Raw genomic sequence first — 27,633 nt, 5'->3', positions numbered from 1 at the left:
AAGCTATCGGCGGGGGAAAGACACGAGCTTCACGGTATTTCCACATTTCCCTCATCAAACTAAGTACACGATCCAACAACTCCAAAACACTCTTGTGGACAAGATGTGACAGGGTTCCCAGCCCCAGGCTGAGTGAAACTTTCCTGCACACATGAATCCAGCTCCGACTAGAGATTTCTGATTGACCACGGGAAGTAGATGCAGTGTGAATCTGATAGCAAAGGTGGGAGGGGGGGAGAGGACAAAGGGATAATATTTGCCTACTCCACATCCATGGAGAAATCTGTTCTAAAGTTGTGGAGGGGAACTGCTGACAGGCTGGATGCCTCCAGTTTCACCAGGAACTTCAGCAGACAGTCCACGGTCCAGTTCTGCCACCAAGCCAAACCCAAACCGTGTGATTGACAGCTTTGGCCCTTCGAATAGGAAAAGCAACAAAAAAAAATCTGGTAAAAGAAAAAAGCGATAAGGCTGCGTTCAGACTGCCAGCAAAAATCCGATTTTTAGCCCATCCAGATTGGAACTGGATGGCTCTTTTTAAGTCTGAACAGTCCCAAATCACATGAAATCCGATTTTTGCAAAACGGATCGAAACCACCTCCAGGAGGTAGTTTCAGATCGCATTTGGACAGATGCGTCTCAGTCTGAACAGCTCCAAACACTCAGATCGGTTTTGACTGTCCGTGACGTCACTCTCCGCGGCGCCGTCACTGTGTTACAGGTCCCGTACGGTCCCGTGAGCTCCAGTTAAATATCAATTTCCTCCTTGTTACTTTTCTTTTATGCAAACTACCGTGTTGTCGGCGACAGGAGTGATGGCGACGGCGCGCTCCCAGCTCTGGGGTGCTGGAGTTTCCCGTCTCTGTGGCTGCACACACACACACACGCACACCAGTCTCTGGTACACGTACACGTACACACACACCGGGCGGGCTGAGGTTGAAACTAGCGGGGTAGTGCGGCTGCAGCACCGGGCAGATCACTGTGCTGCAGCTGATCTGCCCGGTGCTGCAGCCGCCGCGTCCGCGAGGCATCGCCTGTCACATACGGCGGAGCCTCCGCTCCGACGTCGTTGCTACAGCAACCTGTCAGATGGGTCAATAATGTGGCCCAGTCTGAACAGAGCCAAATGCGATTTGGACACTTGCTAAAAACAGTGTGGACAGTCAGCCCTAAAAATCGGATATGAGAAGGAATCAGATTTGCCTGCAGTCTGAACGCGGCCTAAGTGAAGGCATTTTCTAAGTGTTTAATTTCTCTTTCCACATTTATTTTCTTACCTTGTTTCATATGTATTCTTTTCATATGGCGCTCGTATGACGCTTTAATAAATTCATCAAGCTCAGTTCCCGTTTCTCAAATTAAAGTGCAGGGGACTACCACTTACTACCCCAATTTAAATGAGATTCTTTGATGTGAGAGTGTAATGGCGTGCTCGATGGTAAGTGGTTTGCACCCCACTGTGTCTGAGCAGCTCTCCTGGATCCTATAGGTTCCAGTTTGTATTCCGGAGCATTAGTTCTCTCAGCAGAATCCTCGTCACCCTGTTTCTTCATGTACTGTAGCCTTTTCTGCCACATTGAACTGAGCAACCATTTGCTATAAATGGTCGAGTCCATAATGGGAAGCCTTCCAAGATGAAAAAAAAGAGACTCCAGTGAATATTTTAATTTATTGTAAAAGACACAAAACACACAAGAATAAGGGGAAAAGAGTGGTGAAAGCTGCAGCAGCAGCAGCACACAGGAGATGATGGTTGATGTTCAACAGCTATTCCCCACCTCACTATACTGGAATCACTGGATGTGTGTGTGTGTGTGTGTAGTTTCAGCACAGGGCCATAAATGGTTAGGAGACAGGAGGTGTCTGAGGGCACTGGGGCATGAAGGACCTGCCAGGAGTCTAACTCCCCACCCCCTCACCCCCCCTCGCTCTCTTTCTCTTTCCTAGGAAAGCTAGTGATCGCCGACACCGGCCGGCCCATACTGCTCCGAACAAAACACATCCTGATCGGGAACAAGGGCGAGCTGCACATCGGAAGCCCAGACTGTCCTTATAAAGGCAACCTAACAATCTCCCTGTTTGGAAGGTAGGGCTGCGTCAGTTTAACCCTGTTTACAAGACATACTGCTGACTTGAATGTGTTTGTATAAGGAGATGTGAAGGTGGCTCAGTGCCTGTGATTATAAATATAAAATGGGTGAACATTAATCAGCTCCACAGCTTCCTCATGTCGACAACAAATCTCACAAAGAGATCAAAACTGATGCAAATGATAAAATCGCACCTAGTCCAGAAGAGCTCCACACATACAACTTAAAGTCCCACTCCCGCGACCCTTTTTGGTCATTTTAAAACCAGCTCATTAGCCATGCACATTAGCAATGCACCTCTGGGGGGTGGGCGGAGACTGCACTGCTTTGCACCCACCCAGCCACCTCCTCGCACCCCACCCCCCGCTTGCTGACAGCTGGACATTGTACAATTACAGATTCAGCGCAAAACTCCACACTGGGATTCGATCCCAGACTGGAGTATAGTCCTTGCTCATGGTGCAAGCTGCTCTACTAGGTGAGCTATACCTGTTATACCTTGATAGCTACACCGAGCTGCCAAGCCTTTCACCTCTGAGCCAGATGCAGAGCGGGGCGGGAGCTTGTAGCACTAGTGCCCTCCCCTGGAGCTGTGACACGTCAGCTCCAGTCTCCCTGAAACTGCCAGTTTGAGTCTGCCATTGGTTCACAGCAGTTTGAAGGCAGAAAAACTCAGAAATGCAATTTTGCACTTCCTTTTCTGCTGATATGTGCTCTAACACAAGAAGAATGCCACAGGAACATGTGAAAAGCTTAAAAAACACGATTTTCACGGGAGTGGGTCTTTAAAGGGATAGTTCAGCTTTTTTGAAGTGGGGTTCTATGAGCTACAAATGACCATTAAGTATAATATCTGCAGTGGAAAGGTCTCTGCTCTCCCCCACTGAGAAACACCAGCGCATCACGTTGCACCGAGACACAGGAAATACACTGTTGTGAATGAGGGACGATTAATCAGCGTATTTTCGCTACCGCCTACGAGAAGTCCTGTCTCATAATACACCAGTTCAAGAGTATGATATATATATGGTTTGAAAAAAGTTTGTTTACCTGGAACTAACCAACTCACTCAGCACTCCTCGGTACTCCTCCACACAGGCAGGCTCTGTGATACGCTGTATCACTCTGCTGTTCCACTGTTTGAATCAGTGGTGTGTGGAAGAGGCGGAGTGATACAGTGCGTCACGGAGCCTGCCTGTGTGAAGGAGTACTACTCAATGAGTTGGTTAGTTTCAGATAAACAAACTGAGCAGCTGATGCATTCAACATTTTCACTGTATATCGTACTGTTGAACTATACTGTATGTTATTTTGAGACGGGACTTCTTGTCGGCGGCGAAAATACGCTGATTAATCATCCCCCATTGACAACAGTGTACTGTCTGTGTCTAGGTACAGTGCAGTGGGGGGGGCAGAGACCTTTCTACTGCATAACGGCTATTTGTACCTTATACAACCCTACTTCAAAAAAGCTGAACTATCCCTTTAAAAATTGACATCATATATGCTGCAAATACTGGTAGAGTGTGGTCACCTTGAATATATGATTCTAATCTCAGTGGCCTGGGTTTGTGGCAGGTCACCCCTCCCCACCTCCCCCACGACATGTCAGATTTGCCATCTGCAGCTAAAAGCTCTGTACAACAAGTTCAGTCACTTTCCATTGTCCCATGGAACCTCAGCTCATGTGTCATTTTTTCATACAATACAATTAATCTTTATTGTCCACTGTGGTGGAAAATTGTCTGTGGCTCACCAACACATAGGATGGACAGTTCATTAGGGTCATATAGATGTATATAATAAAAATATTATAATAAAATATTACAATAGAACTTATTTTCTTCCTTTGCACAGTGTCGAGTTGCTGAACTGTCAGTAACTGCTGAATGGAAATTAGATGGAAATCCAGCCGAGAAATTTTTTTCACACGATCATGAAAATGACCGGGTGATTACAGACATCTTGCACCATCTAGTTTGCCCAATAGCTGGAAAAACCAGCAGCCGAGGGAGACGTACCATGAAAAATATCTAAAACTTCATGATATTTCAAAATCATGGTACATTGGATTTTAGATGAGGGGCAGAGAACATCCAGCCTGTGCAGGATCTGTCTGAACTTGGATCAAAGTTGAGATTTTCTTTGTAATAAATTGTTTGTTATTAAAGTTTTTGAATTTCTGTTCAGATGGCATCTTAATGAGAACGAAACAGAAGACTTTGTATTCGGCTTTATTATTGTCATTGCACAATACAACAAAATTGGTTTCAATCCAATTGGTGCAGACAGAATAAATGCAACAAAAATAAATAAAAGATGAAAAAAAACCTCTAAGAACAATGTTATCACACACAAGCATACAACACACATATTGCACATCAATTTAAGCAGCATTCAGTCCAGCACTGCCTCTTTGGTAAGTCTGTTTGTCCTTGATTGAAGAGCCCTGTGTCTCCTGCCTGATGGCAGCAGCTCAAACAGAGGGTGACCAGGATGAGATGAGTCCCCCACTATGTTCCTGGCTTTTTTAAAGGGATAGTTCACCCTAGAATGATATTTCGCTCATTATCTACTCACCCTCATGTTGACTAAGGGCTGGAAGAAGTCTCAGAGTCCTCCGTCCCTTCTCTGAGTTACAGGGGGTCTTAGCGTAGCAGTGCATTTCAAGGCAACGGTTGTAAAGGGACACCAGAGCTCTTCGTAAAAAAACACACACAAAAAAACATCCAAATACCTCCATGATGCTCGTATGTAATGTCCGTCTTGTGCTGAAGCCCCAAATTGCGTAATTGTCCCGAAAAAAATTAAATAAGTCCACATTCCAAGCATGTTTGTAGCATTAGCTCTGTGTCTGTTGTCCGGTCTTCCGCTGCCAGCGCGCATGCGCAAGGTTCGCACTGAGACCGACTCGAGTCTCAGTCTGGTTGCGCATGCGCGCTGGCAGCGGAAGGCCGGACAACAGACACAGAGCTAATGCTACAAACATGCTTGGAATGTGGACTTATTTAATTTTTTTCGGGACAATTACGCAATTTGGGGCTTCAGCACAAGACGGACATTACATACGAGCATCATGGAGGTATTTGGATGTTTTTTTGTGTGTGTTTTTTTACGAAGAGCTCTGGTGTCCCTTTACAACCGTTGCCTTGAAATGCACTGCTACGCTAAGACCCCCTGTAACTCAGAGAAGGGACGGAGGACTCTGAGACTTCTTCCAGCCCTTAGTCAACATGAGGGTGAGTAGATAATGAGCGAAATATCATTCTAGGGTGAACTATCCCTTTAAGGCAGCAGGAACTGTCCAGTTGTTGCAGTGAGGGCAGAGGGCAGCTGGTGATCCTCTGAGCAGCGGTGATGACTCTCTGTAGTGCTCTTCTGTCTGCAGCCGTCCAGCTGGCAAACCAAGCACACATCTACAACGTCAGGATGCTCTCCACAGCGCCGTGATAGAAGGTTACCAGCTACTTCACAGAGAGCTGTTGTTTCTTGAGGAGTCTGAGAAAAGCACAACAGGGTGTTTATTAAAATCAGGGATTAAAACCATTCCTCTTGTGTTAATAGGGTTTTTACAGCCCTATTTTTCTGTTAATCTATGTTTGATGATTTTGTTGTTTTATTTATACTGCTAGCACCTGTATGTTGTGCAGCACTTTGGGCAACCAAGGTTGTTTTTAAATGTGCTATAGAAATAAACTTTGAGTTGAGTTGAGTTGAGGGTCGACGTTGACCTGTTTTTAGGTTTTCAATGCATAAAAGTACCACGTAAATTTGTTTATTGCATCAAGGCTTTTTGGCTTTGTCAGGAACTTCGATTTTAACAAAAAAAAGAAAACGTTTTTTTTCAGAAAATTCTAAAATGCTCTGGTTAAAATTATGACATTTGTGTTGCTAAGGTCGGTTTCGACCCGGTTATAACGATAAGAACATAATTAGAGTTCAGTCAGACAACGCTGAAATGGGAACAAATAATTTATTGAGTGTAAGCATTGCAAGCTGAAGCACAGCATAGGTATCCTTGAGCATGGCTGCAGCAGGTTTGATGTCAGGCTCTCTGTCAGTTATTTGTTCCCTGAATGATCTGCTTTGCCAGACATTACAGGGAATGAAGCAGACACCCCAGGGGATCATAGAGACAGAGCCCACAGGTGGATGCTGGGGAGGAGGTGGGTTTGCAAAACCTCATGGGCGGCAGCAGCAGCAGCAGCAGCAGCGAGATGTATGCAGAAGCAGCAGCAAGGGCAGCAGAGCAGAAAAATAGCAGCGGCAGCAGCAGCATAGCCAGGGGGTTAAGCATAGACTGTAAAAAGAATGGACGTAGCACCTGTGGCGTCAACCATTGGTTTGGGGGAGTCTGTTTTGTGATCCTATGGGCATTTGAACTGCGCCATCTTGGATTTTAGTGGGAGTCTACTTTCCATATTTGGAGGAGATGCGGGGGTCAGCCAGCTGAGAACCCGCCCACAGTGTTCACGGAGGTGGAAACTATCGGTAGAGACCAAAAACAAAAAATGTACCAGGCTGCAAATATGTTTTTTTTAAGCTACGTATAAAGTCGGCTATTTTAACATGGGGATCAATGGAGAAATGCTCACTTCACTTCTGGTCCCAGCCCCCAGTGGCCGCCGGAGCTTTTTGAACGTGGAAGTGGTCTTCACTTTTAGAACCCACAACTCCCCCCTTGGGTTTAAGTAGCCCGCCCTATTTGGATGAGGAGAGCATGTGACTGATCAGCTGAGGATGGGCGCAGCTTGAGTCATCTGTCTGAACTAGCTCCACAGGCTTCACATCATTTAAAACTGAAATCATAAGTGCAAAACCAACATTTCCATGGATAAGGAAGCCTAACAACATAACCAAGAGATGAGAAACAAATAGGATGATAAATAATTGTTTTTAGTGTGTTTTACAGCTGATTTAACACTCGTGTCAAAACCGACCCTAACACAAGAGATGGTAGCAGAAAGCTAACACGAGACAAAGGTTAATAAATAACTCTAGATAGCACACAGTGTTACACACAAATGCCCCCACACCAGATTTGATCTGACCTCAACCCGGCCCAGGCCCAAGGGATCCAGTGGCGAGCTTGAGCAGAATGTCTCATCTCAGCTGTACTTGGTCAAAACATTTTGGCCCAGATCATAAAGGCAAACACTGAAGAATTCTTCCTGCTTCAGATGTCAGTGTTTCTAATCCCTCAGGCTGGACGACAGCGACCAGGAGCACAGTTACTTCGGGAGAAAGTACATCGGCGTGGGGACGGGAGGGAGGCTGGAGATCCACGGAGGGAAAAAGCTGTCCTGGACCTTCCTGAACAAAACGCTGCACCCTGGAGAGAGCAACCAAAACAACTACCTGTTCCAGAGAAGCTGGGGCAACCGGGGCATCATCATCCACGTCATCGAGCCCAAGACCGGAGAGGTGCTGCACAATGACAGGTGAGACTGTTAATTAGAGCTGTCTCACCACAACGGCTGCAGGCATATTACACTTGGAAAACGATACTATCATTAATATCCTTTTATGATTAATTACCCTTTCTGTTTTTATCTAAGACGAAGGGATGATGTATTGATACACAGCTTTTATTGTGGTAAATTTTTAGGGGCAGTCTCCTCCAATTAAATGTTATTAAGGTGACAGCCATGAAACACACTTAATAATAAAATGATACAGGTGCATCTCAATAGAATAGAATATGACAGAGGTCTACTGAGCTACTGAAGACCAGACTACAGTAAGGCCTTCTCAGACTTATCACTCACCAGTAGAAACTGATTCAAGAATCATGTTTAGAGCTTCTTCTGCACCATAGATTCTGTTGCTTCTTGAAGCAGCCGCCATCATGAAAGCTTGTTAAATTGCCCAAGTCAGACATTTTATGTTATAAACTCAAAAAATGTTGACTTTGGCAAAAAATCAAATGGCCTAAGTGACCCTCTTCACCTATAGGACATTAAAAGCATGATCCTTTCAACTAAGGATCAAGGTAATTTTACCAGAGCTGGCCAGGACTATCAAGAGATGATTTAGGCCAGAAAAAGGACAGTGAACTGTGTTTGTTTCTGTCCATAAATCTTTATGTGGAGCCGCAAAAAGTCTTTTAATTGCAAGGAAGGGATGGAAACAGAGGTGACTGCTGAGGGGCTGTCATCACCGCTGGAACGACATTCTGCATGATTTGTCGGCGTTGGTCGTTTAATTATGTCATCCTTGTTGTTGCTTTTGCTCGTGTTGCATTGCGAGTGACACAGAGGACACTTCAAAATCCTGTTTGAGCAACGGAGCCTTTCACATTGAAACAGATATGTACAATCGTATTGAAACCACCTTCGTATGTGGCTTGAATCAGATTGGTCAAAATCGGATCTCGGATGGTTTTTGGTTGTTCAGACTGTCGAAAAATCAAACTAGATACAATCTGGATATGTTGAGAGTCCAATATGGAGTGGCAGTGTGAACAAGGCTCAAGAGACCATGAAAGGCTCTGATTTGGAGTTCATCAGCTGATTAGATTGTGACATCGTTACAATAGTGAACTGTTTTACTATATTCTCATTTTTTGAGATACTGAATTTTGGGTTTTCATTAAGTGTAATCCATAGTCATTACAATTAAACGAAATAAAGACAAGAAATATTTCATTCTGTGTGCAATGAATGTAATATAATATAATAAGATGCACCTGTATGACAACACAGCTTACAAGCAGATGTCATTTTGCTCCGCTTAGTTTTGATCAACTTTGTTCTTGCTCTTGTACTAATGATATTTTAACAATATTAATTTGAAAATAGCTTCATTACACATGTTCACACAATGAAATACACTCATGCTCTCAACTGCAACTCAATATCAGATGAGAAAAAGGAATAACTAAATAATTAAATAAAATAAGTTAAAATTAAATGAATAATAAACAACACTTCACTGCAGTTGTTCGGTTTTAAGGTCAGGCCTATACATTTCCTTTCTTTCATGATATTCGTTTTTTCCTCTTGTCTTTAGCACTATTAGACTTTTGGGAATATTCAAGTCCACAAAGAACATGTGAACTTTTTTTTTTCTTTTGAGTAAAGGACATGCATATTTACAAATGGACCTCCATGCTATACATCAGAACTTGTGATGTGTTTGTTCAAGCAACAAATGTCTGAAACAAGAACATTTTGAATTGAATTGAACCATGATCAGTACACACTGCAGATGTTGCTGATCAATAAGAACTTTTGTGTGCCCATTTTTTTAGAATGAATGGAAGATATAATGATGATGTGATATGTTGATGAACCTGCAGGTTTGATACGTACCGCAGTAAGGACGAAAGTCGCCGTCTGGCCAAGTACGTTGATGCCGTGGAGGCGGGGCGAATACTGGCCATGTTGGTGAACGACGAGGGCTCCAACAACCTGGAGGACTCGGCCAAGAAGAGCCTCTCCAGACTGGGCAGCCAGCGCATCAGCAGTCTGGGATTCCGGTAAGCTCCTGAAATATCGTTGTTTTAATGAGTATTCACACCCTCTCACCATTACTCCTTTTGTTATGTTGCAGCCTTCTGCTGAAATCAACATTTCTTCTCTCTTTTTTTAACCCTCTGGCTTTGTCCAAAATCACTGTCTATTCAGCTGGCAGAAAATGGCCATTCACAGACTGAGTGTGTCATTTTTAGAATTTTTATGTTGTTTGCTACTTTTTCAGCACAAGGTTTTTAGCTCACATCAGTTCTTGTCAGAAGTATAAAACATCCATTCCCTTTTTCATTGTTTTAATCCTTCAAATGCCAGTGTGTTTGCACAATGAAGTTGTTGGTGAACAACCTCAAAAATGACCATTTTCTATATTCTCAGTGCTACTGGTGTTTCTTAAGATCACACCTACGTACCGACATTGTGTCGTTCATTTGTTCCATAGGAGCGCAGTGAGCCATCATACGCTTTTGGAAACTAAGAATTAGTGTAGAATTACATGAAATTGCTCCCTTGGCCAAAAATGGACCAATGACATAATCCGGTAGAAAACTTTAAAAACTACAATTTTCACGTGTTGAGTTTAAAATGAAAGACATTTTACCTAAATTGGATGATGTAATACTGTAAATAACAATAAAATCAGAAATTAAAAATTAAGATAATTTGAAAAATAAAAATAATTCTAGACCCTTGGGAATGTTCATTCTTTCTGCATTTACACAGCTAAAATGGTCCAGAAAAAAAGAAGGAAAGTGAACTAGACACAAACGTCCAGATATAGAACCCAGAAACTTCAAATGGTTTGAGGAAAGGAAAATAAAGTGATTGATTGATGATTATCAATAAACTAGAAAGGCCACTTTATTAGGTACACATGTACAGTCTTTTGTAATTATGTCTTAGCTTCTGATGTTCCTTTTTTCTTTACACTGTCCAAGCCGGTGCATATTCTCATTTGCCCAGGTCATAGTATTTCAAAGGAGGTTAAATCGAAAGCAACTGGACTTAGTTATTTGTCTAGGAAGACGTTTCACCTCTCATCCAAGAGGCTTCATCAGTTCATGTACGCATCTGACCAGGCTGGGACTGGTCCAACTAACTGGTGTGGAGACTCACTATTTAACCTCTTGTGTGGGCGTTCACAAGGGTGATGATGTCACTGGTTCCCTTTTGTGCTCCAAGTACCAACGACAGTCGTTTAAATGACTGCCTTTGATGGAAGGTTGGTTTCGACTTCGTTAGTGCCCTATTGTGTTATAACGACAGTCGTTGGAGTCACTTGCCACTTGTGAACAGTGGTTGTTCTTTGAGGCTAGATTGTTGAATCTCCTGGGAAGGGATGAAAGGGCAGCATTGTAAATTGGAGATAGGTGGTGTCTCAGGCCACCTCCCCTGTTGAGGGATGGTTTCTCTACTTTTACAAAAATAGCTTCTTTGACTCCTCTTTCGAACCATCTGTCCTCTCTGTCTAGGATTTGGACATCTAGGATTTGGACATTTCCTTTGAGGACAGCAATGTCCAAATCCTAGACAGAGAGGACAGATGGTTCGAAAGAGGAGTCAAAGAAGCTATTTTTGTAAAAGTAGAGAAACCATCCCTCAACAGGGGAGGTGGCCTGAGACACCACCTATCTCCAATTTACAATGCAGAGAGATCAGTACAGAAAAGAGTAAAAATCATCTCTCTTTTATGTAAGAATCTTCTAAACCCCAGAAAAAATTTTAATACAGTAAAAAAAAAATAAAAAAAAAACATGCTGGGACAGGGTCAAAACAAGCAGATCAGAAATAGAATAAGTATCTCAGCATTGGTGCAAACACATCAAAGGCAGAATTACCAGTGAGCGGGCCGTCAGTAAATATTAATATGACCAACAAACACTGGGGAAAGATCCACAATAAAATTGCAATTTAAGAGATTTTAAAGAGGTCACTGATTCGTGTTGAGCATCCTGCTCCAGTTTCAGCCTCCGACTGTGAAACCTCAGTCACCTCTGATTTTTAGCTTCGCCTCAGGAACAATACGACACCTCTGCATGAGGAGCTAAGGCCACGAGCTGGTTGGTCAGATACATAACACAGAGAGTGGCTGTGAACAATGGGATCTATAAATCAATTCTAAAAGGTGCTGGCAGCCACTGCAGGGATGCTGTAATCTACTCAACTTTCCTGAATCCTTGAATCGTTGAAAAGTCTGGAGGCTGAAGTTCTGTTCAGTTTGGAGACAATTAACAGGTTTTTTGTTGTTGTTGAGGCAGGTGAAGAGGCTGCTGTAACCTCTGCATCTTGTTATGTTCCCTGAGTTGTCCAGGGGTATCAGGGAAGTGACAATGAATAGAATAACAGAACCAGGTAAAAACAGAAATAAAATCTAAGCTGCTTCACAGCAGTGGTCGGGTCCAGGCAATTTTCGACAAATTTAGGCAATTCTGAGTAACAAGGGGACAAAATAGAAAGACAACAAGAACATCAGCATTACAATGACCATTCTGCCTTAACTGAGGCTTCAACTCACAACCTCCGACACCAAGAACCAGCTCCCAACTCATTGAGCAAATTGTCTGGAAGTGAGACCTGGTGTGTGGCCTCACAAATGGACTCAGGGAGTCACCGGCCAGGCCGCAGCTGTCAAGGCAGTTTTCAAAAATTGTCAAAATGTCAAGTGTTTTGCTTCATAAGAGAAAGTCTGATGTTTAAAAATGCCACTCTTACATTGACTGCAGTTGTTCCCATGAGAGCAGAATTCAAAATGTTCTAGAAAATTCAGTCTTGCAGAAAAAATTCAAGTCAACCATGACTTCAAAATAGTGTCTTTTTTTTCAGGAAATTTGAAAATGTATCTAGCAAGAATTGGCTGGTATATGTTTACAGTCAAATGTTTTCATGCACTGTAGGTTTTAAATACCGAAAAGCCGGGTGTTAACTTAGTGTATTTGGTGTCAATTGAGAAAAAATTGTAGGACAAGGACGGTTTAATAAGTTTTACAGAAGTGATGGACTTTTAAATGATGGACATTTAAATGTTCTAAAGTTTCTGCAGTGTTGGGGCCACATTTTCGGTGAAAGTTGCAGAAACTGTAGCACACACTGTTGGTTTGGTAGTAGGGATTTTCAAAGTTTTTAAATGTAGACGCTTATTACCAGCTTAGAACCGGCGCAAAGTATAAGAAGTTTTTTCTTCCGGCAGCAAAAACTAAGCAAGGCCATCAACACACACCAACACATTGACCATGTTCATGTGTAAATGCATGAATATGAATACAAATACACACACATCAGCGTGCGCACGCAAACACACACACACACACACACACACACACACACACACACACACACACACACACACACTTGTTATGAATGAATGAATGAATGAATGAATGAATGAATGAATGAATGAATGAATGAATACTTTATTTCAAACATGTGAATAACATATTACACTTGAAGCACTAGTCAATAAAAAACCTTGTATGTTTGAAAAGGAATAGGAAGAAGCATTAGCTTATTAATTCCTATCCCTTCTCCACCTAGAATCCTAGGTTATCTTACTTCCTGTTTATCCTGTTTTTTTTTTGTTTTTTTTTTTTAATACTCTCACAAAACAAACAATCACCAACAAACAACAACACCATGACACCATGACTGCAACAAACAACAACACCATGACAACTTTCACCGAAAATGTGGCCCCAACACTGCAGAAACAACTGCACCATGACTCACAATAAGTGACAAGTATGGCAAAAGTGTGAAAACCTTAATGTTTGTCATACCCCTCTTCTTCCCTGTACCTTGTAAATACCATCTGTTATGGAATGCTGTAGCAGCTAATCCTGTTGTGTGTGCTTAAGTTATGCTCCATCGCACTGTGAAGAAATATTGGTTTGTGTGTGTGTGTCCTCACAGCTTCAAAGTCTTTCTTTGGGTTATCTCTTGGTTTTAGGGTCATGGTTAGAATTACACTGAGGTCTGCTCTTTATATGTGATGGATGGTTAATGTTTGGCTTCAAGAGTGCATTATATCATAAAGTCCTCATAGCTAATATAAGACAATTAGTTGTGAGGGCTGTGTGTGTGTGTGTGCGTGTGTGTTAGTATGTCAGGAATGCTTGGGAAATGGGAGCTGAATCATGTCATGATAGCAGAACCCCGGAGATGTCTGGGGGTTTCTGACACGAGGGATATCAGAGTGGATAAGAATGTGTGCACTCCAACACTGACACATTCCTCAAACAAGACTCAGCTGTTCTCTTGTTTGTTGGAACTTCAACTTTGCATAGTAAACCGCCAGCCTGTGTGCCTGTGAGGAGATGCTGGCGAATCTTGGCAGCGCTGCATGCATGGGCCCCGCGGTTGGTTCTTTTGCCTCCCAGACGTGGTGTTATGAAACCCGACGCTGCAGAGGAGACCGCAGAAACACATAAACGCGTACGAGAGAGCACACAGTGCATCCTCACATTCATCCCCCCTCCATCCTCTGGATCCCGGTTTGCACTCTGTGGGTGCAGCAGGAAGTGAGAGTGAATGGAGGAGCGGCTGCGGCGGGGAGGTGACAGAGGGATTCCTGCCTAATGACTCTTGTCGCCCTCTCTCCTCGCACCGTTGCCAAATGGACCAACAGTGGTGTCATCAGGAGAGAGAGGCTGTGTAATTTGCGGCGAAAACCCGGAGACATTTTAATAAGCTGGAATTTATGAGACGGAGTAGAACTCTGCAGCACGGTCTCAGTTGTGTCATTTGCATATGTTTACTGTAGCTGCCGCAGCGGCAAGGAGGAACAATGGAGTCGGGGGATGTATACAGGTGCCTGTTTGAACAGTGCATATGGTAGGAGCTTATAGTTTTTAATAAATCAGACGTGTCCTCCTGTGACTGCAGAAACCTCAAGCTGTCAGCTGCTAGAATGCCTTTACTGGATGTATTCAGTAACTACTAATTCCCAGGCCCACTGAACTATCCACCATGTACTGTATGTATGGGGTTTTTGGTTAAAGTTGCAAACAAACAAAAACATTTACAGCGTCGCTGAACATTAAAATGTCTGTGCATCCTTGAGGTCTAATGAATGCGCAGAATACATTTCCTTCCTCCAATGAAAAATTTGCAATGCAGATGTGTTTTGGAAGTATTTGAAATCTACCATTGATTTATCGAGGGGGAAAATGGTTAGGAAGAGAGAACACCGAGTCGGAGTCCTAGGCCTGGTTCCAGTGCAAAATCCCAGGATTATCTGCAGCCATCAGCGTGACAGTCCGAGCTGGTGGAGGGTCAGGGTCCAGCGCCGGGGTAATGAAGCTCCCTCTCCTCGACATGCAAGACCTTCCAGGTGGACTTGTATGGTGCCTGTGTGCACCGGGGCCAGCCAGGAGAGTGTGCTGCTGAAATCAGGACCATCTGGGACATTAGGGAGGTTGGTGATCAGGTGGATGTTAGAGAGAGCAAGTGTGGACTTGGTGGGGACTGCAGATGAGAGACCGAGGCCCCGTTACGTAGCAAGAAAGGTGATACTTCCATTTGTTTTGGCCTTTCGTTGACACAGAATCAGAGCTTTAATGGCGCATTTCCACTAGCACGGCTCGGCTCGATACGGCTCGGCACGGCACGGCACGGCTCGGTTTGGTTGTGTTTCCATTACAACTGAGTATCACTAGTGCCACCGTGACGTCATTTACACGGCGCCGAGCAACGCTCTAAACTCTGTAAATATATAACTTTAGCAACATTTGAAACATTTTCAGGCGAGAAAGTAGTCGTTTAGATCCCCAACGTGTTGAAAATATGACAAAATACCAGCTGTTTACAAGTTACAGAAAACAACTATATCTGAAAAGTGGAGATTTGGAAAAACTGTGTTTCACGTTTGCTCACACCTACCTTGTTCGGCCCAGACTATTGGACTTTTCCATTTGATCTGAACCAAATTTACAAGTGTAAAAGCTCCCCTGGACCATGGTCCGGTCCAAAGACCAGAAATTTGAACTAAAACATGGCTCAGACTTTTGCAGTGTGAAAACATTTTTTTTTTTTTTTTGACGGTTCAGACATTTGAAACTTTAACAGGAAGTTGTGGTGGTTAGCCTACACACGTTCACGTACACACTACACCTCATTGGCCTCTCCCGACTCAGAACCAGGGCTCGCAGCATAGCTTGGAGTCGTCTTCTCCTTTCCTGCCGGCAACGATAAAGCCTCTGCATGACGAGGATGTTCATCCGAATCCAAAGTAGGCTCCATATTGGGCGTTGATGCTGCAGGTAGCAATGACATAACAGGATAATTATCATTGCCAAGATTGCTACTTTGCTAATGAGCTAATTTGAGGAGAGCTTTGGTGTCAATTGTCAATTGTCAATCAATGTCAAGTGTAGGGAGGTGATGAGGACAGGACGTCAGTATGTCATAAACAGTTCTTTGGTGCGCAGTGTGAAACCAGAACCAACTGGGTCAAATGTAGACAATGAAGCTAAAACATGAACGTTGGTTCAGACTGTCAAGGTGTCAAAACACCCATAGGCTTCAGAACGTCACAGTATGTGTCACAAAATGCATCAGTGTCATTTGTGCGACCAGTTTGTTTGGTTACTGTGACAACTGGTGCCATCTTGGAAGCAACAGGAAGTAACTTGTGTCTTTTGTTGTTGTTATGGTTTTCCAGGATTCTGATTGGCTAGCATGGATTTATGCTTTTTGTTACACTGCCACATATAGGTTTGGCATGCTTATAGTAGCGTATATTTATGCAGGTTTGTGTAAATTAAGAGTTTATTGAAAATGATCTGATGCGGGGCGGTGCGTGGCGCAGTGGATAGAGCGGCCGCCCCATGTAGAGGCTGCAGTCCTCGCCGCAGGCGTCCCCGGTTCGAATCCCGCGTCGGGCAGACCTTTCCTGCGTGTCATTCCCCCTCTCTCTGCCTCCCCATTTCCTGTCTATCTCTACTGTCATCACTATCAAATAAAGGCAAAAAGCCAAAAAATATACTTTAAAAAAAAAAAAGAAAATGATCTGATGCTATTGAAAACATAGAGGGGGAAATGTTTCTGTAAATGTGGCCTGAGGGTTCTGTAGAGCTGAATGCACGGTAGACGTCATGGGGTAGAGGCAGTACGGGAACCCAGACAGTTCATTTCCGATCACTTCCTGTCTCCGTGTCAAGATGGTTTCTCCACCTTCCCGCCACTTAGCAATTAGCAGGTCTGAGCCTGGTCCTTCCACTGGGAGAGGTGAATGAGATCACAGATTATCACAAATTCTTTGGCTCCGCGGTCCTGGGAACAGTCTGATGTCAACGGTACATTTTTGTCATAGCCACATATCAGGAAGAAAATTAGCTTTATTCTCAGCAGCAAACTCTCACCGGGCCTCACATCTCTCCTCTGTCGGTTTTGGTTTCACCGCTGCAGGTGGTGTTTTCCAAGCACATGGGTTTTTATATTTGAAACCATGAAAACGCCATTAGAACTGAAATAAAAATAGGATTCCACTGCTTAATAACACTGTTACTGTTATCATTGTTATTATTACTGTTATTATCACTGAGCCATTTCATACCTGCGGCGCTGCCTGAAATGTGGTTTCTTCTGTTTAGATGATCGTGAGAAAAAAAAAAAAAAGATGTTGCAGAGACAAACTTGTTGCTTGTTTTTCAGAGCTCTGGGTATCATCCAAGAAATCTAACTACTTCTTGGAATATTTCTAAAATCTGCTTCTAAACTGCTGCTGCACTTATATGGCAGTGGCTGAGAAACATCTGGCTCACCCAGAGCCTTTAACTTATTCAGCTTTTTCATGCTCAGTAAGTACACTATATGCTGCTGCTCAGACATAGAATTCACATCTGTCTGGTATGATCTGATAACAAACAGCAGTGGTGCAGTCAGTTCACACCTGGAATTGGAAAAACATCTCCTGCAGCATCTCCGTGTTGTTGGCTAAAAACAACAGACAGCTCTGTCGTCAGTGTCTTTGTGGGAGAGAGAGAGAGGCTATAAATGCACTAGTGTACACAGCTGTCCAAATATAATATGAATGAGTTTGAGTCATTTGAAATATTATAAAAATATATTTTTGTCACACACATGCACAGAGCATCTGCACTTGTTCCTGCGTCACAGCCAGGGTGCCATTAGCAGAGTGACGCATGCTGGGACAGCTGATTTAACCAGACAAACTTGTGGAGTGTGAGTGTGTGTGTGTGCGCACTGTCTAATGTTGATGATCCTAGTTTTCCACCTGCTCCTTAGCTCCTTCTCTCTTCTTCTTCTTCTTCTTCTTCTTCTTCTTCTTCTTCTTCTTCTTCTTCTTCTTCTTCTTCTTCTTCTTCTTCTTCTTCTTCTTCTTCTTCTTCTTCTTCTTCCTCTCCTCTCTCTCCATTATCTGATCTCTTCTCTCTTTTCCCTCTGCAGGCATCCCTGGACTTTTATAGTGACAAAGGGCAACATCTCATCAGCTGTAGAAGATTATGCTGTCTATCAAGGTAGGATTCAAGTTGCCTCCAAGCAGATCTCATGTATGGTGCATACTGTAAGCTGTGATGGGGAAAACTGCGGTATAAAATAACAGTGTTACTAACGGTGCTACTTTTTTCAGTAAGGAGTTATCAAAAAGTTACCGTTTCCCCAGTTATAACGCCGTTACCGTTACTGACAATAAAATGCTCGGCTCAAGAAGTCCTGTCACAAAATAATACACCCGTTAAAGTGCAGCTACATTATATACACTTTTTTTTTTCTGACCATCAACTATAGTCGGAAAAAAACAGTTTATCTGGAACTAACCACATCACTCAGTATTCCTCCGCACAGGCAGGCTCCACGACGCAGCGTCGACATATTGGCGCATTTTATTTAAAAAAATAAAGCAAAAATAACTTTTCCTGGCAATTAGTTATTTTTATAATATATTCATTCAGATACTAACTCAGTTACTTTTTGGTGAAAGTAACCAGTAACTATAACTAATTACTTTTTTAAATCAACGTGCCCAACACTGACTGGAAGTGATGTCTTCCTGCTGTTTGCCGTGGTGATGTGAGGTGAGGCAGATGTCCCAGGCGCCCTCACAAGCAACAGTCAAAGACTTGATCACATGTACCTCTTCAGAAAACATTTATGACCATTGTTACACGTTGTTACACACATATTTCCTTATTCTATATTGTGTGTGTGTTGACAGGGACGAAGGCTTCCTCAGAGGCTCGGAGCTCTCGGGTTTTCCGCTCAAACTTTGGGGAGCATTTCACTGTGACCATCAGCAGCCAGTGGGTCCAAGGTACAGTGACTATCTTCTCTGACATGCAAACACAGCTTTGAACAGTAGCGTGACGTATACAGTGGCATGCAGAAGTTTGGGGCACCCCTGGTCAAAATTTCTGTTAAATGTTTCTGTACAGTTAAGCAACTGGAAGATGAAATGACCGCCAAACGACATTTAGTTAAAGATGACACATTCCCTTTACATTTAGACAAGTGTATGTATATTTTATAAGGGCCCACAGCAGAGGTTTGGCCACCCTGCATAGTTAGTACCTAGTACCCCCCTCTTTGGAAACTAGTATCACAGCATGTAAATAGTACCATAGAATGTAAGACATTCGAGGTCTAGATAGTTATATATGCAAATCAGCGGGTGACACCAAACAACGTCTGCCCAAGCAAGTCAGGGCTTTTCTTCCTCTCACACTCACATACACCATACATTTCCATCACAGCTGAGTTTTTTCATAGTTCCTCCTCAGCGGGGGCGAGGTTGTCATATCACGGCGGATATAGTTGCGTCGCCTCTCTCTCTTTTCTCTCCTCTCATATATATTCATCGTCGTCTTATATTCTGTTTAATATAGTAAATATCTTGTCTGATACCTTGGTCAAAGTTATGAGAGCTCAAGTCTCCTAGGCTGTCTTAACACTGCAGGCTTTTATGCCCAATTCTGATTTGTTGCCTATATCCGATTTTTTTTGACTGCCTATTTACATGTTCTATCAGAAGTGACCCATATCTGATATCTGCATTTACACCTGCTGTGCTTGCATGAAACAACCCGCTGGAAATAAACTAGTGATTTTTTATTTATTTATTTATTTTAATACGGGAGATTATGATTCCATAATATTTTTAAACAAAGGTGAGTCTGTGTTTATATCTCACTTACGAAGTGAACGGCTGTCTTTACAAAATAAAGTTAGTGAAGTGGCTGCGTGGAGCGGAGCTGCTGTGAGATGAGCAGCTGACAGTGACGGTGACAGTTGTGCCAGCGTTCGATCCTCTGTCGCTTACGTAGTGAGGACGGGACAGCCTCTTGGACACAAATGTGTATTATTTTACCTCTCTTGATTTCTTATTGGCTCAGTTCAGTTTTTGCCGGTAGAAAAACGTGAAATCTGGTGTTTATCTCGTGCTCCCTTTCACACTCCTTCGCTCGATCTGCATTGAAATTGATTTTAGGCCTGCTGTATATGAAAACAAGAACTAGTGAGGGGGAAAAGAACATACAGTCTATGGAAAAAACAGATGCGCGGACACCACGAAAATGAAACACTGTAACTCAGCTGGCCACGGTAGTCCAGGTCAGCCCCACGTGTCAATCACGGGCTACAGAGGTTCAGCGAGACGTGTGGGCACGTGAATTAATATTATCATTGATGACGTATGACACTCATTGCCAGGAAAGATCCGATCTGTCTGTTTAGACTGCAGACGCATTGGCAGATATCCGATTTGTATCTATTTTATTTCCTCTAAAACTGTAGAATACTAAAATAATACACTGATATTGTTTTAAATATTGCAAAAGAGTGTTTCATGTTTAACTGTATGCTTTCTGGAGATCATTTCATCTTCCACTTGAACTGTTCACATTAACAGACATTTTGACCAGGGGTGCCCAAACTTTTGCATGTCACTGTAGGTGGCCCGCCTCCAGAGCTGGATGTACTGGGACTCTGACACAGACACAGACACACATACACACACACCATGATGAGTGCACACTCTCCTCTGCAGACTGGAGGTAGAAACAGTGCGACAGTCACAAAGCAGGTTTGAATGGGCCTGTCTGACTGTTAGAAACCAAATGAAGCAATTAGGCGGTTACTAATGAGAACACTGTCTGATTACTCTAACACAGATGAACGGTGGGCGAGTTTTGTCGTTTGTGTTCATCGTATTTGAGTTTCAGTGAACTGTAAAATTACTACAGCGAGAGACTGAAAGAGACTGGGAGCGTTCACCAGCTCCGTCTGCCACAGCCCCAGTCTGAACCTGCTCTACTCTGTGACTCTCTCTCTCTCTCTCTACCACATCCAGTATCTTGTGTTCATGTGTTTGATCTTGTTGTATCGCTCCATCTCATATCTGTGGCCTGTAGATGCCTCAACAGGTGGAGCTGAACTGTGTTGTAATGAACATCAGCTCATTATAATTTCTTCTGTGAACTCACGGGGTGGCCAACTTTGATGTTGGTGATTAACCTGCCTCAGTCTTCTCTGCCTGATTTTATAATAATAATAATGATAATAATACATTTAATTTAGAGGCGCCTTTCTTGACACCCAAGGTCACCTTACAGAGCATAAAATCTTAACAACATTAAAAACAAAAACAAAACAAACAAACAATCAAGACAGTGACCAGTTTATCATTATTAGGGTTCGGGCAGCATCAGCTGCCAGGACCCTATTGTTTTCCTCAGTGTTCTTCTTCTTTCTTCTTCCGAGGAAGTCCTACTTCCCATGCATAATCAGTGCAAAAAACATCACAGAAATGTTCGACCCCATGCCAGATTTACTCAACTCCAAGGACATGTGGAGGGCACAATAAGCGTTTAAATTTAAAAACTTTGAAAATTTCTACCAAAGCAACGGTACATGCTACAGTTTTGAGACGTCGCCAAAATGTCGCCCCAATACTGCTGAAACTTTTGTCCACTTAAACTCCTTACAAATTATGGAGTCCATCCTCTGTTATTTTCAAAATCTGAAGAACGTATTAAAGTCCCCCTCCCGCGACTTTTTGGTCATTTTAAAACCAGCTCATTAGTAATGCACATTAGTAATGCACCTCTGGAGGGTGGGCGGAGACTGTGCTGCTCTGCACCCACCCAGCCACCTCCTCTGCACCCACCCAGCCACCTCCTCGCACCCCACCCCCCCGCTTGCTGACAGCTGGACATTGTACAATTACAGATTCAGCGCGTTTAGCTTAAAACTCCACACTGGGATTCGATCCCAGACTGGAGCATAGTCCTTGCTCATGATGCAAGCTGCTCTACCAGGTTAGCTATACCTGTTATACCTTGACAGCTACACCGAGCTGCCAAGCCTTTCACCTCTGAGCCAGATGCAGAGCGGGGAGGGAGCTTGTAGCACTAGTGCCCTCCCCTGGAGCTGTGACACGTCAGCTCCAGTCTTCCTGAAACTGCCAGTTTGCGTCTGCCATTGGTTCACAGCAGTTTGAAGGCAGAAAAACTCAGAAATGCAATTTTGCACTTCCTTTTCTGCTGATATGTCCTCTAATATAACACAAGAAAAATGCCACAGGAACATGTGAAAAGCACGAAAAACACGATTTTCACGGGAGGGGGTCTTTAAACCCATCTCCTCCCACAATTTTGCTCAATTGACACCAAACTTGCTAGAGAGCATCTCCACACTGTCCTCCACAAACGATCCACACAGATTTTTGATTTATCAAAAATTGAGCCTACAGTGCATGAAAATGTTTGTCTGTAAACATATAGGCTACCATCCAATTCTTGCTAAATACATTTTCAATCTGCTCTCATGGGAACAACTACAGTCAATGTAAGAGTGGCATTTTTACATTTTTAAACATCAGATTTTCTCTTATGATGCAAAACACTTATCGTTAAAAACAAATCACCAACACTTCCATGGTGTCTAGATGCAATTTATGTATTATCAGATTTTTGTGTAGATAACAATATTTCTGACATTTTGACAACTGCTGCCTGGCTTGTGACTCCCTGAGTGTATTTGAGAAGTCACACACCAGGAGTCACATCCAGACAATTAGCTCAGTGAGTTAGGAGCTGGTTGTTGGTGCCAGAGAATGATGATGACATGTCAAAATGCCAGATGTTGTCAACTAGTAACACAAGACAATAGTGCTGATGTTGGTGTTACAGCATGTATCTAAATTTCAATACTTTGAAAATAAATTCATAACAGATCAACCATATGTGCTACAGCTTTGCAACTTTCACTTTAAAATTACCTAATTTTGTCTGTAAAAAAATTGCCCGGCCCCGACCATTGCTGCGCAGTAGCTATAATTATTATTATTCTTTGGGAGAGTAGAGCAGCAGAGAGGCGGGTCAGCCTCCGCTCAGGGCATCTGTCCTCTCGGGTCATCCAGTCCACATGGTCAACAGGTCAATTGTTGTGACTGTCTTCTCTGTTTTCCTATAGTTACAGACACAGGAGTGGAAGTGAACAGCAAAATTGTGGAAAAGAATCGAGAAATATTGTTCGCAGTTCCAAAAATGAGCTAGTTCAGTTCAGTTCAGTTTCTTTTTTCTTTTTTTTTAATTGTACAAAAACAAACAATACTGTACAAGACAGCAACAAGTGTGACGATAACACAGGCCACAGAGACAAAGACAAGAACGTAAAGACAGAACTGGGTAGACAAGTAATACTAGTACAGCCACTGTAATGTGGTAATAAAAAATAAGAATGATGATGAAGGAGGAAAGATAAAAAATATATATTTAAAAAAATAATAACATTTTTATTGTAAATAAAAAGGCTGCTGTTCTCTTTCAATAGAACCTCCTTCTACCATCCATCAGCAGCCCCCACCTCACTGCTGCTCACAGCACAGCTCAACATTTAAAACACATAAAAAAGTGGAGATTAAGAACATATTTCACCACAGCAGCATTTGCATTATAATGTGTTCTTTTTTTCCCATCTGTCTTCACTTGTTTGGTCATCAAACTGCCTCACACATTCATACAAACTGTCTCCAGCAGTGCACTAGTCTATAGCATTGGTAACATACTACTGAGGCTAGAGCGTCTCTATGGAGACATCACGCAGCATGCAGGAAAACTGTTATTAAAATGAACGGTCAGTCATTAGGTGAACATATTCATGCACAACACTGCACCTGCACACACACACCACAGCTCACCACTTTATTCATGTCCTTTATCTTGAGAAGGGTAAAATAATGATAGTTACACTACTCACTGCAAAAAGTAGTGGGATTACAGTAATGCCTTGCAATCTGGACTGCACTGCCTCTGCTCACATTCATTTATTTCTATTTATTCAAATGAGGTAGTGTATTCATATATATGAGAGGCACGCATAGTGGAAGAGATTCAATTTAGTCAATCAAAACACAACAGACAACAGAGCCAGCAGGAAATTGACCGCCAATCTCACCTGGCAGTACGCCCCACACAATTCTGAGAGACAGAGCGCCAGAGCTGATTTACACAGGGAGGTAGCCAGTGCATTAACCAACCGGGAAGAACTGATGGCGCAGCTTTCTTTTTCTATAATAGCTTTGGTTGCGTCAGTACTAATGATGCCACTATGTGCAATAAGATCACTGTTAGTTCATAGGTGCATATGTTAAGTCCATTTCCAGCTCATTTGTACCTGTTAGTTCCCTCCACCCGAGTCTGCTCTCACTCTGTCAGACATCCCATCTCGCTGTGTGTCGAGCTCCAGATTAAAATTCCGGCCCAGAGTCAAATGCATGTCTCCCACTGTGGCAACCAGACAAAGAACATAATGGAAGGAGAGAGAGCCCCTCAATTACTCAGCTACAAATGCCCTCTGATCGTCTAAATGGACTACAAGTCAGAGCTCTGACGTAGATTAGTCTAATATCTACCACTTGGCTGTGCGACCACTTAACTGGGAGGGGCCGATGTGTGTGTGACAAAGCTGTGTGTTGCATCACTGGGATTTAGGCAGCGATAGAGGTTATGGGTAGAGTTTGGGTAAGACTCCATGAAATTCATGCAAGTCTGTGTCATTTTTCCAAAAAATAGATGTGCGTGTGTGTTTTTTTGTGTGTGTACCACAGAGGCAGAGTGGACAGAATGGTTTGACAGGGATGACGAGCGTGGATCTGGAGACTGGGAGAAACTGTCTGAACTGCGCGAGGCCTATCCAGACAGACTGTGTGGCAGTCCACTGGACATCCAGGTAAAGGAATACCTCCTCTCTGCTCACAGTCACTGAATGAGTGCTGCAGGAGTGCGGTTTTGCAAACCTGTATCTGCCTACCTTTAAAGATCTGTATTGAAAACCATTACCGTCAGTTATCTCCAAATAAAACCTGGACCTATCTCCACCCACTAAAGAGGAACTACAGTATGCAGGATTTTTACCTTATGCGACATTTTTACCTTAATGAAACAGCTTCAGAGTAATTATGATGGCTAAATAACTTTGACTTTGCCTCCGACCCGGTGTCCCAGCTCTCATCTCTGTGGCACGGCGACATAAAAGCGCCCGTAACCGGTGGCCATAGTGCAATATGGGCAAATGCCACAATGGCCGCGTGAAGATGCAGCCATGTTGATAAATTTAAAAACAATAAAATAAAAAAAACCTGGGCTGGCCGGTTTACAGCTGGCCAACTCTAAAAGACTGAAGACACAATAAGAGCACACTACATGAACAGCAAATAGCTCACCTGGTAGAAAAGCTCCTTACAATTAGAAGCTTTGTTGCAGCTTGGGTTTGATTCCACTCAATGCAGAAAGTAACTTTGGCGGTCACTGCATTTTCCTTTCTCATCATTATTGAATGATCTTTATGAATATATATATATTAGTTTTTGTGTAACGTGTGGCATCTCTGTTAAAAATGCCAGGGCCTCTTTTTGGTGCCAGTCCGTCACTGTCCGTGTGACAGATAAGACTACACAAATATACACATCATAACACATATATTACGCTCTATTGATTGCTCTCTCGCCGGCTTCATTGAAAACAAATGCACATGGCCGCGAGGAGGGTTAGCAAAACAGAGGAAAAGCAACCGGCAGAGTAGGTTTGTTTGTTGCAGTTTGTAAACACAAGATTCAAATTGCCACACCCCCTGGTCCTGACAGCAGAATTCCTACAGATTCTACCTGTAACTCAAGGAAAATCGAACTTTCATTACATACCCAGGTCACACACTCAGTCACTTTAAAAAGCCATCTAGATTGTATTTAAACCTGACTCCAAACGGTTTCATTCAGATGTGGGAATCGCTCGCTCGTCAGCTCCCACTTGATGTGAGGCGACACAAATAGAATCAGATATCCACGTGTCGTTGTGAGTCGATGAAAGGCAGGAGAGGAGTCAGCGAGCCACAGAGATGAGAGCTGCTGATGCTGACAAGCGGCTCGTTATCGTATTCTTCTGAAGCAACATGAAAGCCCCCCCCCCGAGAGGTTATCAGCAGAGACTTCACTTTTTAATGTTGTGGCAAGGTAATATTCAGAACCACCACCCGTCCCCAGGCTCCTCTGTGTAAATGTTCCGCTACCTGAGGTGAGTCTATTTCCAGAAAATTGCCAAGGTGGAACAAGCATGCTGGGAAATATCCACCTGTTGGCTGTCCCGGCTGAAAATCGGATCGGATGATTGATTCCACTGCGCGTACGGGTCTTCTCTTTCCAGCCCATGCCGTTCTGTCAGAGATTTATGACGATGTTCTCCTGGTTTTGGAACAAAAGCGAGTTGTGGAATGGTTGTGCATTCTTTAACCGGTCTTCTAGCTCGGCCTGTTTTGCCTCAGGATGAGATGCAGCTGTGGAGCAAGGCAGAGACACAGTGTCTGCACAGTCCCACTGTTTGTGTTCCTACTCACAATAGACTGATTTTACAAATGTATCAAAATATGTAATCACCACCTGATGTTGTCTTCAATTCACCAAGATTTGTCCCTGTTTTGGAAGTTGAATGGAACATGTTAGAGCCATTTGTACATCATAAACAAAACGTTAAATAATTTAGATTTTGTTGTATTTGATTGTATTTGTATTTGAAGATAATAGGACTGTTCCATAGCTTGAGGGTTCAGGGTGCTTATTTAAGGCTAATAATGATGACTGCAGTTTTCTTATTGGTTAAGACGTATAATGTGACGCTGTGTGTTTTTTGGTTAATTAAGTGAAGCTATGGAGCCGAGAGAGCACACTAGATTTTGACCATGTTTGCACGGGTGTATTGTTCTTGTCAGCCAACTGCACAGTTGTTTTTTTGTAACAGAGAGAAAGTTTGGTAAACTTTGCAAAATGAAGAACATGGACTTTTGTTTTTGAAGCACGCATCAGCTGCGTGCCTGGGTTCTACAGCTGCAGTGGGCTTTTGCAGGAAATAGGCACAGCCACACTAACAGAATGTGCCTAATGCACAGAGTTGGGCATGTTACTTTAAAAAAGTAATTAGTTATAGTTACTAGTTACCGAGTTTGTCACTGAATTACTATATTATAAAAGATCTAATTACCTGGAAAAATAACTATTGCATTATTTTTTTTTTTAAATGCTCAACTGTGTCAAATTACTTGGACTGCCCCCCTAACCCAAAGCAGACAGCAGACAGTTATTGGCCTATCCAATAACTGGGTGATTGACAGCCCCTGGCTGGATGACAATTAATTAATGGGATGTGTTGATTGGCCGTGCTGATTGTCCAGTCAGCCACTGTTCTGTGTGGAAAAAATAAAATCACCTGTTGACCAGCCCTTATTAGGCATGGACCCACTGGGACAGTGGCCGGTCTGCCAGATGGCCAGTCCACCCCTGGTTGGATCAGAGAGGTTTAAAGAAACACCCTGTGTGGTTGTTAAGATTGCAGACCTTTTATTTTCACCTCCAAAGTTTCAATCCTGGAGATTTCAGTGCTGCTGAACCGGGTGAAGCCTTTACTTCTACTACTACAGAAAATGGCACTTTAATTCCACAGCAAACATGGGTGGACCCGCCACAGCGTCAACACAGACTACAACAGAGGAATGGCTGCATCACGCATCTGTTTACACTGCAGCCAAACAAAAGTTAGTCAGTCAAGAATAATTACATACATCATCTG

The 27,633-nt window shown here is 43.0% G+C and overlaps 1 protein-coding gene across 2 annotated transcripts in view; it reads left to right on the top strand.

Moving 5' to 3' along the window:
* cemip (cell migration inducing hyaluronidase 1) overlaps positions 1–27,633 on the top strand; it is a 263,696-nt gene that overhangs the window by 138,042 nt on the left and 98,021 nt on the right. For both annotated transcript variants that reach the window (XM_085772496.1, XM_085772504.1), the window contains 6 exons: positions 1,951–2,089; positions 7,298–7,534; positions 9,394–9,573; positions 17,969–18,039; positions 18,738–18,833; positions 24,627–24,748. In XM_085772496.1, the coding sequence (XP_085628622.1) occupies positions 1,951–2,089; positions 7,298–7,534; positions 9,394–9,573; positions 17,969–18,039; positions 18,738–18,833; positions 24,627–24,748 (845 nt within the window). The remainder of the gene's footprint in view (positions 1–1,950; positions 2,090–7,297; positions 7,535–9,393; positions 9,574–17,968; positions 18,040–18,737; positions 18,834–24,626; positions 24,749–27,633) is intronic.

This window comes from Trachurus japonicus, chromosome 3 (genome assembly GCF_045865225.1).
Source record: "Trachurus japonicus isolate A0001 chromosome 3, Traja_1.0".
Lineage (NCBI taxonomy): Eukaryota > Metazoa > Chordata > Actinopteri > Carangiformes > Carangidae > Trachurus > Trachurus japonicus.
This window is presented reverse-complemented; position numbering and strand designations above follow the sequence as displayed.